The sequence below is a fragment of the Impatiens glandulifera genome, chromosome 7 (genome assembly GCF_907164915.1).
Source record: "Impatiens glandulifera chromosome 7, dImpGla2.1, whole genome shotgun sequence".
Lineage (NCBI taxonomy): Eukaryota > Viridiplantae > Streptophyta > Magnoliopsida > Ericales > Balsaminaceae > Impatiens > Impatiens glandulifera.
The window spans coordinates 44,287,496-44,305,437 of NC_061868.1; the positions used below are offsets into that span (position 1 = coordinate 44,287,496).

A 17,942-nucleotide genomic window follows, 5' to 3' on the forward strand; every position below is an offset into this window, starting at 1 on the left:
CCGGTGGAGTTCCACAAAATTCTTTATTTTATTCTAATTATATTAATTAGATAATTTTCGGTCTTTATACACAATTCTGAAACCAGAAAACCAATAGAAGAAATCATATTATTTTACTCAAAACTCACAAACGTAATTTAATTTAAGAATATCCACAAACTAACCTTTGTATTAAGTTGTTGATAAAAGTAAAATAATAAAACTCACTACTTAAAATAAAATACTGTTTATAACATATATCTAACCTTTTAAATTAATTATTGTTTTATAAATTAATAAAATATTTTGAAAATTTTAAATAAATAATTTTTAATAATAATTTTGTTTATTTTTATTTTATATAAAATTCTATTTTTAATAAATTTTATTTTTAATAAAATTTATTTTTAATAAAATTTATTTTTAATAATTACTATAATATCTATTAAACAAATAATTAGAGTAAATAATAATAATTTTATTATAAAATTTGTTAATAATATTAATAATTTATTATATATATTTTCATTTATAATATATTATTAAAACATATAATATTTTTAATATAATGAATTTATTCTAATAAATTATTCTAATAAATTATTTCAAAAATATAATTCCGATAATATTGGAAAAAATAATTAATAACTTTAATTTTAATGATATGTTATAAATAAAATTTTAGTTTAAGATTATTTTAATTAATAATTAATATATATATATATATATATATTTTGTTTTAATTGTTAGACTAAATTTTATATTTTGAGAATCTTAACCCCTTTATCTACAGTAAATTCTATTTATATAAAATATATTTATAATAAATAATTATATATTTTCAAATAATAATTTTATTTTAAAATTAGTTAATAATATTAATAATTTTAATATATATATTTCTATCTATAATATATTATTAAAAAATATAATAATATATTAATATAATGAATTTATTCTAATAAATTATTTCAAAAATATAATTTTCATATTGAAAAACAATAATTAATAATAAAAAATTGTTAAAATACACTTATTAAATTATAATATATTTTTATTTAAAAATATATTAACTGTTAGACTAAATTTTATATTTTGAGGATTTATCAATCAACCAAATCAATTACAAATCCAAATTCAATATTTATATCAAATTCTATTTATAAAAAAATATATTTAATATAAAATTATATATTTTCATATAATCATTTTATTTTAAAATTTGTTAATAATATTAATATATATATAATATTATTAAAACATATAATAATATTTTTAATATAATGAATTTATTCTAATAAATTATTTCAAAAATATAATATTGAAAACAAATAATTAATAAAAGAAAAATTAAAAAATCCACTGATTAAAATATTGTTTATAATACATATTTAATTATTTTTTATAAATTATTAAATGTTTGAAATTATAATTTATTTTAAATAAGATTAATAATTTTAATATATATTTTATTTTGAATAATTACTAAAATATTTATTAGATAAATATTAAAGTAAATAATAATAATTTAATTATATATTTTTAGATAATTATTCTGTTTTAAAATTTGTTAATAAGATTAATAATTTTAATATATATATATATATATTTATCTATTTATTTATAATATATTATTAAAACATATAATAATAGTTTTAATATAATAACTTATTCTAATAAATTGTTTCAAAAATATAATTTTCATAATATTGAAAAAAAATAATTAATAATTTTAATGATATATTGTAAATTAAGAATATATTATAATAAAAAATTCAAACTAAAATCACATTATTATTATTATCTCAATTTAATTATATTATTAGGTATTTGATAAGTTATTTATTTACTATATATATATATTGAAAAATTAAATATAATTTTCTTCTACAATTAAAAACCACAAAGTTAAATATATTTATAATATGTCAATTATATATTCTTATAAATATTTTGAACAAAAATTATTATTATTATTCTTTAATAAATAAATATTTTTGAATAACACCATTAGTATGACCAAAAAAAATGTTATTTTTAATTTTCATTTAACTCGTTATATATTGTAATATACAAGAATTTGATTCAAACAGTTATTGCAATTATTAAATTTTGGTATGGAGCACCACACACGTATAGGAACAAGATTCAAGCATGTTAATTAATATTTTCTTACTTTTCATTATTACATAATGATTGCATAAACTAGGGATTGTTTGAGGTTCAGTTATTTATATATTTAATTAGTTAAATTATTATAATGTTTTTTTGTTTAAATTTTATAAATTAAAAATATTTTTGCATTTGGTTAACTAAGTGAATTGATATATAATTAAAATAATACGATAGAATATATAAGTTTGATAAAATAAAAATAATTTTAAATAACTCAAATAAATAAGAACTTTTGTTATGATTCTAACTTTAAATTTTAAATATTGGTGTAGTAATTTGATTATGTGTTTGTGTTAAAAACTTCTTTTGTTATTATTTTGGTAATGTTGGTGTATTATTTACTTTGATTGTGTTTGTTTAATAATATTGATTATGATTTTGGTTTAATTGAAAATTTGGTGTTTATAGTTTAACGTTCGATTTTATATTAGGTATTGTAATATTATGAAATTAAAAAATTTTAATTATATTAGTATGAAACGATTAGTTTATTAACCAATCATTTTTATCAAACATTCTATAGTGATTGGTTAACAAATTAATCACCACTTACTCAATAGTCTATAGCTATTACCAATTTTTAACTAAAAATGTTATAAGTATGTTTTGAATTTGCAACCTAACAAAATAAATATAACTCTTTAACTAACTAGACTATTACACTTTATATTTTAAATTTAACACCGAATTTGATGAACGCGGGACGTTGTAAAAATAAATTTTTATCCGTGTACATCGCACAGGATCTTCCTATAGTAATGACAAATAATTAATCCATTGACAAGCAAACTAAACAATATTGTATTATCAATATTCATTCAATATTTATGAAATAATTTTTGAATTGTAAAAGACACCAATTATTATTCCCATAAGAAAATTGGTCTGAAAAAACTACTATTATCCCGCGACTATTGTCTCTCTAATAACTCGAGTATAAAAAACTAAGGTGTAGTTTAATTGCATCTTCATGTTTATTTTTATATATCCTTTTCAATGTTTCTTTTTTTATTTTATTATTATTTTGAATCATTGGCCCCTTTAAACTTTTGGACCTTGAGATTAGGACTTAATATTAATTGGGCTAAATAGAAATGCCAAGAGACCCACTATTACTCTAGTTTTTTTAATTATTTATTTATCTATTTAAATCGGCATGAGTCGAATTTAGAGGATATAAAAAATGGAAGAAGATGAATTTTAGATGAACATAAAGAACTATTTGAAAAAAATATAAGATTTAGATTTTCAAATAAATTTATATAATTCATTTTATTGTCCATGTCAGTAAAAATAGATAATTTATTTCAAATAATTAATTAATCATAAACTCATTAAATCGAGTGTTACTTTCCATCATAATAGTTTAATTTAAAATATACTAGTTATATATTATTATTATTTATATATATATAATTAAATATTTTATACCTTAACAATATATATATATATATATAATTAATTAAAAAGTAATAATAAGTAAATAATATTATAAAATATTTATAATATTAATTAATTTATTTATATAAATAAATATACTTTTTTAATGTAAAACCATAAAATCGAAATAATATATAAACTCGTAAAATCTTATTATCTTAAATTTAAAATTTGTAGTAATTTAAATATTTAAGATTTATCTGACATTTAATTTTTTCTATAATCCTGAAATATATTAGTTTAATATATAGTTAATTCGATATTGGAATAGTCTATCCCTGATACTTCTATAAATTGTTCTCTATGGGCCTAACTATAACTATCCAAAATCACTTATGGGGTTTTTTTTATTTCACATTGGTGGTGGGCTTTCAAGAAACATAATGAAATATAAAAAAGTGACATTAATTTGTTAAGGACATGTTTGTTTGAGCTATGACTTGATTGTTGAGTTACAATGTTAAACACTAATTAATTAAGCACTAATTGCGGTTAGTTAATCCAATTTTGTAGTTAAACAAGTAGACGAAAGTGGCCTAACTTTGGCCGGTGGTGGACTTCCCACACAATTATTTCCTTTATCCTAATTAATTAATAAAAACAAATTATTATTATTATTTTAAAAGGGTGAAACAATTTTGCTTACTTCATTATTACAACTAAAATGTAAGTAAGCTTCTTGAAGAATTGAGATAACATTAATTAATTTGAATAGTTATTTATATCTTTTAATTGAGTTGACCTTCTAGTTAAAAATTACAAGATTAATTAATCCTGTCCGTTCGTTCGTCTACAAGTAGCTGCCAACCCCACCCACGTTCGTATCTAACCATTCAATCCAGACGCCTTCTTTTATTCCAAATATTTAATATATTTTAAATAAAGTCAGTTAATTAATTAAATATAATAAAAAAAAATACTTTCATATTTGAATTATTAAATACTTGTAATAAAAGGATTAGAGAGTAGCTACCTAGGAAGCCAACCACCATCATCAAACAATAACACTAAATAAAGCAAAAGAATATTATTATTTTATAATCAATCAATTGAATTCACTAATATTAATATTGCAAATAACATGATATAATTAATTAGCTATATATCTAGTCTAAGCTAGTGTCGACATGAAAATAAATATTAATTTTAATCACACACAAAAAACTGTTGCTAAAAATCAATTAATAAATTAATTATCTATTGAGAAATCGCAATCGCGGGTTTGATTGTGATGAAGAAACGAGGCTTCTTAGCTGGATGTGGACTTTCCACTTCCTCCTCCACAAATCCTGCCGCTGGAAGATTCAGATTCAGATCCAAACCAAAACCACCAATTCGTTGACTGCAGTTTGATCCGGCACCTTCTGATGAGCTTGCGGCGCCGCCGCTGCTCCGGACAGATCCTTCATAGTGACATCTTTTGTGTCCACCTAAAGCCTGTCCGGTTGGGAAACACTTGTGACAGATTGAACATTCGTGAATTCTTCTTATTATAAGTGAAGGGTCTGAGTTGGTGGTGGTGGTGGTGGATAAGGATTGATTTTGATCGTCGTGGTTGGCGGAAGGGGAAGATATTTGTTTGCGGTGACTTGCTTTGTGGCCGCCGAGGGCTTGGTAAGAGGGAAATGTTTTATCGCAAACGCTGCACTTGTAGGACGCGGCGATGAGCGATCTGGGCGGCGGTGGAGTGGGTTTTGAATAGGAGGAGGTGTCGTGTGCGAGCATGATGAGGCAGAGAGCTAGATATTCTTCTTCGGTTGGGGGTTGATGGTTGTGATCTATGATGCGTGGACGCTTTGATCGCTTACCTTTAACCCATGGCTCGAGAAAAGTGTGGCTTAAATTGTTGAAGGGAGATGGGGCGGCTGTACTAGTACTGGTTTGGGAAGTGTGAGCTTCGAGTGCCATTTTGATTGTTGAATATTGATCAATCGAATCGAAGCTCTAGAAAGAAGAAGGAGGAAGGGATATTTGGTAGTGATGAATGGAGTGGAAGTGGTGATCCTTTTTATACAAAAGTAAGGTAAAGAGAAACAGAGTAGAAGTTGCGTCTAAAATGTTTTCAGTCAATGGCCTTTAGAGAGAGAGAGAAGACTTAAAGACCGATTCATATTTCAAAATCAAAGTCAAACCCCACATTTTGACGGCCACCGCGTTTTCTTTACTGTACTCTACTTCCTTACTTCCTTACCTCCTTCCTCCCTTCATCAACGAAAAGTCACATCTTTATTTTCTTTTCATTTTTTTAATTATTATTATTTAGGATAAGTTATTAGAATAAGAATAAAAAACTTTTTTATTTATCACTGATAGAGATTAATCCCATGGTTATTATTGATAAACAATGTTACAATATATACTAGTCAAAAGACTCTTAATAAGGTAAACCACTAATCTAGGAATCTAAACAAGGTAACCCACTAGTCTAGGAATCTAAACAAGGTAACAAGATATATACAATATACTAATACACCCCCGCAGTCGAAACGGGAGATTCTCGGACGCTGAGACTGTCTCTGAAATCTTCAAATAGTATGCGCGGAAGTCCTTTGGTGAATATGTCAGCGATTTGAAAACGAGAAGGCATATGAAGAATGCGAACTTTACCTCTATCTACTTTTTCCCTTACAAAGTGTATGTCCATTTCGATGTGTTTGGTACGTTGATGTTGGACCGGATTTTGGGAGAGATAAATCGCACTTATGTTGTCGCAGTAGACCAGTGTGGCTTTGTTCAATGAGATACGAAGTTCTAACAATAAATTGCGAAGCCAACAGGATTCGGAGACAACATTGGCAACTCCTCTATATTCAGCTTCAGCACTAGAACGAGAAAGTGTGGATTGCCGTTTTGACGACCAAGACAGAAGATTATCGCCTAGGAAGACGCAATAGCCAGATGTAGAGCGACGGGTATCTGGACATCCTCCCCAGTCTGCATCAGTATATGAAACGAGTGTAGACAGTGAGGATTTGTAAAGATGAAGGCCATAGTGCTTTGTACCCTGTAAGTATCGAATGATTCTGTGTAAGGCAGCCAAGTGAGCCTCTTTCGGATCATGCATGTGGAGGCAAATTTGCTGGACTGCATATGAAATATCAGGACGTGTGAAAGTAAGATACTGTAGTGCTCCGGCTAAACTTCTGTAATGAGTGGGGTCAGAGACTGGTGGACTAGTTGATTTTCCAAGTTTGCCATTTGTATCGACCGGCGTTTGTGTTGATTTGCAAGTAGACATTCCAGCACGATCAATAATTTCTTCAGCATATTTCTTCTGACTAAGACAAAGTCCATCCTTAGTATACGATACAGCAACTCCCAAGAAATAGCTTAATTTACCTAAATCCTTCATAGCAAATTCTGCGCCTAAGCTTTTCATGAGAGTCTGACGTAACTGATCAGACGAAGCCGTAATGATAATGTCATCAACATACAAGAGTAGATAGGCAATTTCGGACCCATGTTGATAGATAAAAAGCGAATGATCAGTCGTGCTGTGTGTAAAACCGATTGTAGAGACAAAATCTGCAAACCTTTGATACCAAGCACGAGGAGCTTGTTTTAAGCCGTATAAAGATTTGCGCAATAAACAAACATGGTCGGGAAAGATTTTGTCTCTAAAACCGAAAGGCTGATGCATGTAAACTGTTTCGTTGAGATTACCATGTAAAAATGCATTCTTGACGTCCATTTGGTGAATGGACCAAGACTTCGATAAAGCAATGCTCAGAACAGTTCGTATGGTGGCTGGTTTGACAACAGGACTAAAGGTTTCTTCACAATTGATTCCAATCTGCTGAGACCTGCCATCACCAACAAGACGGGCTTTATGCCTCTCAAAAGAGCCGTCAGAGTTAGTTTTATGCTTAAAAATCCACATGCATCGTATAATATCAACACCCTGAGGACGCGGAACCAAGTCCCAAGTCTTATTACTAATTAAAGCGTTAAACTCATCGTCCATGGCGGCTTTCCAATTCGGGTCTGATAAAGCTAACTTTGGGTTTTTGGGAATAGGCGATGGAGATGTGAGTGTGTTTAGATTGAAAATGCGTTTTGGACAGACAATCCCATCCATTGCGCGGGTTCGTATTGTCCGTGTTGGATTGATGATGGTTGGTGAATGATTTGGACGGTTTGGTCTTGTGGACGGGCTGGTCGTGTTTGGGTTTGGGCCTGGTGAAGTGGTGATGGGTGATGGTGGGTTTGGTGGAGTGTGTTGAGTTGATAATGGGCTCGGTAATGGAGTGTTGTTTGGTGGGGAAATGGACTCGGTGATGGGCGGGGTTTGGATGTGTATTGGGATGGTTATTGGTTCGGATTGAGATGGGTGAGTTGAGTTTGGGTTTTGGACAAGAGAAAAGGGAAATTTTGTTTCGTCAAAAATGACGTGACGAGAGATGATAAATCTTTTTGAGGCTGGGTCGTAGCATTTGTAGCCGCGATGATTAGAGGGGTATCCTAAAAAGACACAAGGGGTAGAGCGTTTATGAAGTTTGTGAATAGTGGTTGGAGGAAGAAGAGGATAGCAAAGACAACCGAAAATTTTTAGGTGAGAGTAAGAAGGAGTTCGGTTATATAGAAGTTGAGTGGGTGAGAAATTTCGAATTTGTTTATTTGGAAGAATATTTAGGAGATAAGTGGTCATTTCGAGGGCGTGATGCCAAAAATTTAACGGGAGAGAAGCATGAGTAAGCAATGTTCGAATCATGTTATTTATGGTGCGTATTTTTCTTTCTGCTTTACCATTTTGAGGAGAAGTATAGGGGCAAGAGAGGCGAAATTGTAGACCATTTTTGTCACAAAATGTACGAAATTGACTGTTGTTATATTCAGTTCCGTTGTCACATTGGATTGTTTTAATGGGCTTTTGAAATTGTGTTTGAATTTGATTTTGAAGTGTAGAGAAGACGGAGAATACTTGGGATTTGTTTCCAATTGGAAAAGTCCAAAGGAAATTTGTGTAATCATCAAGAAACAGAATATAGTATTTATGTCCATTTGTACTTAGCACAGGCGACGTCCACAAATCACTATGAATAATATCGAATGGGGAAGTAGTATAAGAGACAGAATTGGTAAATGGTAACTTAACTTGTTTACCAAAGATGCAAGACTCACAGAGTTTAGACCCTAAAACGGGCTTACAAGAAATAGAATTTGATTTATTGAGAGAATGCAAAATATCGACACCGGGGTGTCCTAATCTATTATGCCATAAATTTGACGAAATTGCAGTAAACGAAGAATTAGTTGGGGGTTTTTGGCTTTGGCTCGACAGAGAGAGTGGGTAGAGATCCCCCGAGCTATTGTTCCTCATGATAACCTTCCCCGTCTGGAAATCCTTTACAGAAAAACCAAGTGAGTCAAATTCTACAGAGACGTTGTTATCACGAGTAAACCGACGAATAGATATAAGATTTTTAATGAGTTTGGGAGCATGTAGAACATTGTTCAGAAGTAAGGGTGGTAAGGGTGGTTTTAAGTTAGTTTTACCAATACCGCGAATCGGGATTTCCTGTCCACTCCCAACAATGATATTTTTAACACAATTTAAATTAGAATAAGGCGAGAGACTACCTGAGTTGGGTGTCATGTGTGAAGTTGCTCCCGAATCCATGTACCAAGTATCGTCAGGCGGAGTAAGGGATAAAGTGTGCATCGCCTGATTGATATCGGTTGCAACGTAACTTTGGGGCTGCTGCTGGCTCGTCTCAGCCATGTAGGCCTGCTGTGGCCGAGAACCGAGTACGCCTGCTCCTGCTGTCCGAGTGTGTTGCTGCTGATAGCCAGAACCGCGCCAGGAGGCGCCTTGTTGCTGTTGACCAGATGCGTGCCAGGGGGCGCTTTGCTGCTGCGGCCAGATCTGTTGTGTCGGGTAGGGACAAGGGGGTGCTGTCCAGCCCGCAGGCGCCCACTGTGCCCATTGCTGTTGGCCAGGAGGTGCCCAGAATTGCTGCTGCTGGTGGTATGTGCGGCTGGTGTTGCGACCGCGTCCTCTGCCGCGCTGGCTGCGTCCTCGGCCCTGGCCGGCCTGTTCCTGCGCGCTAGAGGTGCCCTGCTGCTGCTGCTGGCCGGTAGCACGGGCTGATTGGCTAGAGTTGTTTCCGCGGCCTTGGCTACGATCGTCCGAGGCAATAAAAGAGGTGTTTGTGTGGACGAATTCATCCTTCCTTGTTTCAACAAGGAGCAAATCAGATCTAGCATCGTAGAAAGATGGGAGAGGCTTCTTTTGACCTATTATGGTGGCGATTGTTTCGTAGTTTTCATTCAAACCCCCAAGTAGACGCAACACCAGTCGATTTTCAGAAACGGGGCAATCAACATTAGCAAGTTGATCCGCAATCATCTTCAATTCAGTGCAATAAGCACTCATGTTTGGGAAATCATTGAGACGAATTTGAGAAAACCTATTTTCAAGATACATAGCGCGAGAACCTGTGTTATCTTGAAATATATTCGCTAAACGTTCCCAAGCCTGAGCAGCCGTCATACCAGGTTTTTGGATCGTGTTTAGTAGATCCTTGGATATTGTTCCAAATATCCATTGCTTGACAAGGGCGTCAAGGCGTTTCCACAGAAGAGAGTCGGTCTCGGAAGATGTTGAAGGTGTTTCGGAGGCGTTGGGAGTTTTTGGTTTGAGATGTTCGTAAACATTGTGAATCAAGCAGTGGTTTTCGAGAAGGTCTGCCCAAGAGAGATATTCCTCGCTACCCATCTCTAGGGTGATAGGAATTATGGAGCGGAGATTGTTAACAGAGAAAGCAGAGTGGTATTGAGAAACAGACATGGTGGTGGGCGTCTGACTTTGATTGGAGGAGGAGTCTGAATTAGTAGGTGGGACAGACATTAGAAGTTTGTGCGTGAGGCAGCAAGGTGGGAGGAAGAGAAAAAAAAAATTCGATTGATGATCTTGAGAGGATCTTTACTCTGATACCATGATAGAGATTAATCCCATGGTTATTATTGATAAACAATGTTACAATATATACTAGTCAAAAGACTCTTAATAAGGTAAACCACTAATCTAGGAATCTAAACAAGGTAACCCACTAGTCTAGGAATCTAAACAAGGTAACAAGATATATACAATATACTAATAATCACAAAAGACAATGAAGTGAGAGCCACACAAATTCTAATTCACAATAAAAATTCAAAATTTGGTGAACTAAAAGAAGCATACAATTTAATTTGGTGAACTATTTCTCCCTCAGACTAATATTTTTTTATAAGTAGTTTACTAATAGTAGCAGTAGTCAGTAAGGATGACAATCGGGTTCTATTCAAATGAATAATCCAATGTTAGCCTAATTTATTTTGAAAAATTGTTTTTACTACTATTTCTGCGAAATTGAAGAAATAAATTAGATAATATTATATAAAATATTATTTTTATAGAATATATTAAAAAATTATATTATAATAAAAATATTAATTTAAAACATTTATAAAATAAAATATATATATATATATATATATAAATGTATCGATGATATTATATATTTAACTGTGTTTGTTTGTCTTTAAAAAATTGAAGTAGATGACACAAATATTATTCAAGCATCATTATTAGTCAACTATACATCAAAACGAATTATAGTATTGGGCGTAAAAGTAAAGTATTATGGGGTAATATAACTTTTATTTTTTTAATATTTTTAAAACTGTATAGAGATATTAAAATTTATAAAATAATAACTTAAATTAGTTGTTATAAACTTATTGGTATTAGATGAATCATTCAAACTTTGCTAGGAGTGACTGTTAATTCATATAATCTATAATGATAGTAAGAATAGTATATGTATATATAATTTTAGTTTGTTCCATTTGGGTTAGGACGCGTTTGGTTGCTGGGTCCACATCAGGTATATATACGGGAAGAATATCACGTGTAAATGTAAAGAGAGTGACACAGCTTCAAATTGTAGCCACCTCTTTATAATAGTCCAGATTCCATTTATTCACTAATATTATTCTATATAGTTAATTGATGGTATTTTAGATAATTCAAACCGGCATTCATGAAACAATTAGGCCTAAGCGGACCACGTGTTAAATAACTATACTTATTTTACTGTATGATGGTATACTTACTATTACTAATTAGTAAGATAAGGGCGGCAGCCGGTGGAGTCAATTCTTCTTTTTCGTCTTCTCTTATCACCCACGTGATCAATTTAATATTATCATTACAAAACGTGTCATATTTTAATCTCATGGTGCATGCATCTTATAAATAATTAAACTCCTCAATTTTCATTTTCCATTTATCTTCAGATTTTGTTCGTAAGTAGTCACTTGGATAAATCAACTATTTATATATTATACTAATACATGTGCACATGCTCAATTCACCCTTAAAAACAAATTAACATTTTAAGTTATTTGAAATTATGTTAATTTTTTAAATTAAATACAATTAAAACTTTTATAGATCTTGGTTGTTTTTGTATTGTCTTGTTTTCTACTATCATCCATCCATAGAGAATGTGATATTTAGGAACCACCAATAGAAATGTAATTGTATTATACTTTATTTTTTATTTTGAGTTTAGTTTCAAAGTGATTATAAGACAAAATATAATTTAAATTTTTATTTTTTATTTTGAGTTTAGTTTCAAAATGATTATAAGACAAAATATAACTTACAAAAACACTTAACTATTACATAGTTAAAAAAATGAATAAATAAAGTTTTATAAAATAATATAATTTTTTTTGGCTAGTGTCCGACTCGTAATTGGACTGTGGCTTACCCCAACCCTGGTCATTAACCTCCGTATTCATTATCACCTTGTAAATGAGAGTTTCTTTTTATAAAAATCGAACTTAAAACTTAAAATATAATATTTAAAGTAAAATTCTTGTCATTTCAACTCTATGAAAATATATTTAAAAATAAAAATAAAGTTCATCAAATGTTATGTTAGAATATTATTAAGATTTTACAAGAAACGATCAAATTATTCATTATAATTTATTCTTATAAATCAGATTAATGGTTGCACAACAAGCCTTTAAAGGAATATATAATTGAATTCTCTAGGGCTTTACATCAGACTGAATTTCTTCCAATCAAGTTTATATATACAATTAATTTAAAAATAAATTTGTGAAATTTTTGAAAAAAAAGAAAAAAAAAACTTAAATTCACCGTGTTCAGACAGAGAAACAAACAGTAACATTAACAGCGCGACGCGTTTCTATCCTTAAGAAACCTAGCTAACGAGAGAGTTGAGATCAGTCTTGTTGGTCTCCTCCGTTTTGTTCTTCGACCTTTGCGATCCTTGTCGAAGGCAGCCGCCGATTCGTAAAGCTTGCACGGAATCATGGCTGTTACTTCTGATCTCGACCACAAAGATGACCGCATAGATCGTATTGCTTCCGCGATCCGTGTAATTCCAGATTTCCCCAAGCCCGGTATGTTCTCTCCTGTCTTTTCTACTTCATCCTTGCTCTCTATACATTTCTCTATTGTGGAACCTACAATCGGAGTATCTCTTTGCAGGAATTATGTTCCAGGATATAACAACCTTGCTTCTCGATCCGAAGGCTTTCAAGGACACTATTGATCTCTTCGTTGAAAGATACAAAGACAAAGATATCTCTGTTGTTGCAGGTATCTCTCTTTCTGTTTGAGTTTGTTAGGTCAGTATTTTGCTAGAAAGATTCATCAGGGAAAGCAAGAATAAGAATAGGAAATGAAACTTTAATCTTCTGTTTTCTGGCTGGATTGAGATTAGCTATGTTGTGACTTACCCCACCTTATCATTTTCTGGGTTCCTTTTATTGTTTGTCAAGAGTTACAACACCAAATCTTTAAGAGCTCAACATCACTCAAAGGATGCCTCAACTACACCCTTTTCTAATAGTTGCCAGCAACCTGTAATTCAGAACCGTTTAAAAGTAATTTTAGTCTTGTAGACCATGATAGTTTACCACATTATGCAACAGAGAAGGTACTATAATCATTTGTTGGTTTAGTGAACTGATGCTGCATTACTAGTACTCTATGTGAACAGAGATTGCATATACTTATGTGAAATTTCACTGAATCTTAATCTATGTTTTCAACCTGCCCTGATGTAATGATGTAACACAGGTATTGAGGCGAGAGGTTTCATATTTGGACCACCCATTGCGCTGGCAATTGGAGCAAAATTTGTCCCCATGAGAAAACCCAAGAAGTTGCCTGGTATGATATCCCTAAAAGATGATTTCCTTTTTTTGCAGTTTTTGTAAGTTTGACTTGCCTGTTCTTAATACATATTGGATGTATGTTATGCACATACTAGAGTTTATGCAACATTAAATATTAAGGGTAACTGCAATATATTATTAATTGCATTATGTTGTCAATCATAACCATGGCCTTTCATTCATGGTTCATAATACTCCTGCTCAACAATTATTTGAAGTATGAAGTTTTATGCCAAGAGAATTTGAATATTTGGAAAGTGATATTCTATCAGATTTTGCTTGTTGCTGGTTAATTTGTTTTAATTCTCTTCTGGAAAGCTGATTGGTCTGGAGTTTACTTTGATAGCCTTGTCCACGACATAGTGTTTCTTGGTTTGGCGAGTTCATGTTTCACCACAATCTAACTTATTCACCTTTTATTTAGGGGAAGTCATCTCGGAAGAGTATTCTTTGGAGTATGGAACTGACAAAATTGAGATGCATGTTGGAGCTGTACAAGCTGGAGAACGAGCCCTTGTGATAGATGATCTTATTGCCACTGGTGGCACACTATCTGCCGCAATTAGGCTGCTTGGTATGTTTTTCTCATCACTTCTCCTTTCTGTGTTCATCTCATCTAATGCTCGACTCAAAGATCATTTTATCATATAGGGCAATCGTCTATTCTAAACCAATTTTATTTATATATTTTTCTATTGACAGAGCGTGTTGAGGTTAATGTGGTTGAGTGTGCCTGTGTTATTGAATTGCCAGAGCTAAAGGTATGTTTCTAAATTCTAGGTAGTTGTTAGAATGAATGTTTGATAACTCTTTCTTTTATCTGCAAACTGAGATATGCTTATGTGCTGGGAAATGCTTATCGAATTCTATAGCAATTATTATGCACGGTGATTATCACGAGGAATCATTTTTGTGTGATAAATGTAAAAAATCCAATGGACCAATAGTTAACACATGAACAAACATTTGGTGACGGGTTGCCTTGCTTAAGATGTCGAGTTCAGAAACACTGATGGCATTTGAGTCAAGATTCCTTGCTTAAGATGTCGAGTTCAGAAACACTGATGGCATTTGAGTCAAGATTCTAATAATATTAATGGCCTGTTTTGGTATAGGTTTTTGTCAACTTGATCAAAATACAATAAAATTTACATTTGGCACAAACCTCTAACTGAAAATAGATTCATGAATTTGCCTCAATCACAGTCTCATAACAGATGTGATTATTATTGATACAAAATTACTAGTGGGTTAAATCTCATTAGTGGGCTTTTACTCTTCTGTTTGAAATGTCGTTTTGGTTTCATCTACTCATTACAACCATGCAAGTAAAACTCGACATTTTCTTGACAGTCTTTGTTGTGTAATGCAGGGAAGAGAGCGGTTGGGAGATAATCCGTTATTTATCCTGGTAAGCGCTCCTGGAGCCTAGATTCTGCTGTGGAACTGTTCTCCCCGTGAAATTTGAATTCCTAGTCTTTTGTACCTTCAATGATTCGAAGCTGTCCAGCCAGAGAGGGTCGAGTCTATTGATTGGTGGGTCGGGAATAAGGGAATTCTTATGAATAGTGTGTCGGTTCATTGAATGCCAATTATTTATCTTGGGCTTGTTTTTAGACATGGGTATAACTAATTTTAATTTGCTACATTGGAGATATTAAGCTATCTAACTTTTGTCATTTAATTTCTTATGGATGCACACAACCCTCTATTACTTAAGGATACAACATGCATGTTTGTTAAATCTTTTGTTTATGCATCCAAATTTGGGTAAATTTCTAAATATTAGTCACACTTTGTTTAGTTTCCTCACATTTGTAAGTTCACCCAAAATATAAATAAATGTGTATTCAAATATATGTCAATATTTTTGGAACTCATCATATTACTTCATTAATTAAAAATATTTTTTATTTTATTTATATATATATAATATCCTTTAAATATTTTTATAAAAGAATATGTCATTATTTTTTCTCATGGAAGATCCTTTTATGAATTCAAGCTCAACCCATGTTTGTACGGGCCCAATTGTTTAAGTTAGTTAGTCACTTAAAAAAATTGCATAAGTTAGCCAATGTATAAATCACTACCAGGCTTATATTTTATGTGGACTATATGGATCGAACCCTTAGCCCCTTAGGGTGGGAAATACAAAGAACTTTGCCCTATACACATTGTCTTATTTGGTTGTTACATGACTCAACCGAGAATGAAAAAAATTATGTTAGGGTTAATAAATCGTTCAAAATCGGTGACTTGAAACCCAAAGTTGACCTGTCAACCCGTTAATTTTATTTTTGTAAGGTTATGTATTTACCCTTTCTTATTCACTCATTTATTTTTTTAGTAGAACTTTTTTAAGCGGATTTGGATTAACTTAATTGTTATTTTATGTTTATGTCATTTTAATTGAAACGAGTTGAGTGGAGTTAATTGGGTCGGATTCAAGTCAATTACAAATAAATATGTAATGTTAAAGTTATAAATTTTAACCCGAATTAATAAAAAGTCATAATATTGTTCAATTCGCTAACCTGACCGCTCGAACTAGACCAATTGATATCCTTATTTTATAGTTGGGTCAGGAGAAATAAAAAAAAAATTAAAGAAAACACTGTGAATAGTTGACTTATACGTCAATATGTATTTCAAATAATAATTGTTTGAATATATATATATTTCAAATAATTGTTTTAATTGGTAGCTATCAATATAATAACTAAAGATAATGCATTAGCTAGAGTTGGACAATTTGGATCTTAAACACATCCATCAATGAACAACACTCAAAATGTTTCAAATTCAACGAAGGATTGTTTGAACAATTACTTTAGCAAAAAGCAATTAAAATAAAGTAATTTGTATGTTTTGCAACTTGACTAATTAATAATAAAGATAGGATGGATATTAGATTCTTTTAATTGAAATGTTAAAAAAAAAAATGGAATAGACGACAGAATGAGTATATTATTATTAATTATATAAAAATAAAAGAGAAAATAAAATGACAGCGGAGGATGTGGAGGGTTGTGTCAGATGAATAATGGTATATAGATAGATAGATATTAGATGACAAATGAATTGGTAAAAATTAATATTTCAAATAATTATATTATATTTTTTCAAAAGAATAAGACACATCAGGCAGAGACAGACATGAAACTTCCTTCAATCGATCGATCCTACTTCCCGTGAATAAAAAAAATAAAAGGTCGAATGAATCCAAACTAGTATAGCTAGGTTTATTATCAATTGGAGCTAACAATAACTTATTTAAAAAGGATATAACTTATTAAATGAGATATGAACTTTGATAGTTGAGAAATGAGATACTAGTGATCTATTGCATGAATAATGATATATAATAGTAATGAATTATAATCACACATATAGTAGAATTAGTTTACTACATGCAAGTGTTATATGATTTGGGATGGGTTGGATTAGGGGGTACCCTACAAAGTCTGGGTGTATATGTATAAATAATCTTAAATGCTAGTGGCTGATGGAGGGCAGGTATACACACTCTCTCTATCTTTCTTCTTTCTGCCATTGCAGAGGGCACAGAAAGAGAGAGAGAGAGAGAGAAGCCAAGGGAAGTGAAGGGGATTGAAGAGAACGGTTGTGGGGTACAACAATGGGGAAGTCCCCCATGTGACCACTCTGCCCTTTCTCAGTGGGTTTCTTTTGTTTTCGTTTCTTGTTTCTTTCTTTGGATTTTATTTGAATGACATTGATATATTGTTTGAGCCAACTTAGTTCAAATAACATACAAAATCAAACTAAGTTAACTATACCATTCTTATTACAAACATTTTATCATATTCAAGAAAATTGTGAAAGTCTAAGGAGCAAATACATATCACAAAAAGATTATTGACATGATAGAGCTGTTATAAATTAATGTAACCAAAAAAAGAAAGTTAAACACAAACATAATAAGTACCCCAATTACTTGTCTATGAAAGTAAAAGTGACTTAAGAAGTATCTCGGTTATTATCTATATTCAACGTTCTTAGTTAAATCATCTATGGATGAACTGATGTTAGATGTCAGTGTTATGATCTCGTTAAACTTATATTCACTTGAATATACTTTTATTTTTACAATGTATGAAGTTAAAATGATCTCTAAAACT

General features: G+C 31.2%; 2 protein-coding genes across 2 annotated transcripts; one reads left to right on the forward strand and one right to left on the reverse strand.

The window, feature by feature from the left end:
• Positions 1-4,606: 4,606 nt before the first annotated feature.
• LOC124946154 (zinc finger protein ZAT10-like) lies at positions 4,607-5,584 on the reverse strand. The gene has a single exon (XM_047486723.1). It carries the CDS (start codon positions 5,500-5,502, stop codon positions 4,792-4,794), a length of 711 nt encoding a protein of 236 aa, XP_047342679.1. The 5' UTR covers positions 5,503-5,584; the 3' UTR covers positions 4,607-4,791.
• A 7,231-nt stretch (positions 5,585-12,815) lies between these two features.
• On the forward strand, positions 12,816-15,544 carry LOC124910749 (adenine phosphoribosyltransferase 1-like). The gene is made up of 6 exons (XM_047451427.1): positions 12,816-13,020; positions 13,109-13,219; positions 13,703-13,795; positions 14,225-14,374; positions 14,503-14,561; positions 15,173-15,544. The coding sequence occupies exons 1-6, from the start codon at positions 12,930-12,932 to the stop codon at positions 15,230-15,232; spliced, it is 564 nt and encodes a 187-aa protein (XP_047307383.1). The 5' UTR covers positions 12,816-12,929; the 3' UTR covers positions 15,233-15,544.
• The last annotated feature ends 2,398 nt before the right edge of the window (positions 15,545-17,942 follow it).

What these genes read in the sequence shown, in the direction of transcription:
- LOC124946154 (XM_047486723.1), bottom strand. Translation starts at nt 5,502, where the DNA reads ATGGCACTCGAAGCTCACACTTCCCAAACCAGTACTAGTACAGCCGCC.
- LOC124910749 (XM_047451427.1), top strand. Translation starts at nt 12,930, where the DNA reads ATGGCTGTTACTTCTGATCTCGACCACAAAGATGACCGCATAGATCGT. An exon ending in TCCAGATTTCCCCAAGCCCG is followed by an intron (nt 13,021 to 13,108) that starts GTATGTTCTCTC and finishes ATCTCTTTGCAG; the next exon opens with GAATTATGTTCCAGGATATA. An exon ending in AAAACCCAAGAAGTTGCCTG is followed by an intron (nt 13,796 to 14,224) that starts GTATGATATCCC and finishes CCTTTTATTTAG; the next exon opens with GGGAAGTCATCTCGGAAGAG.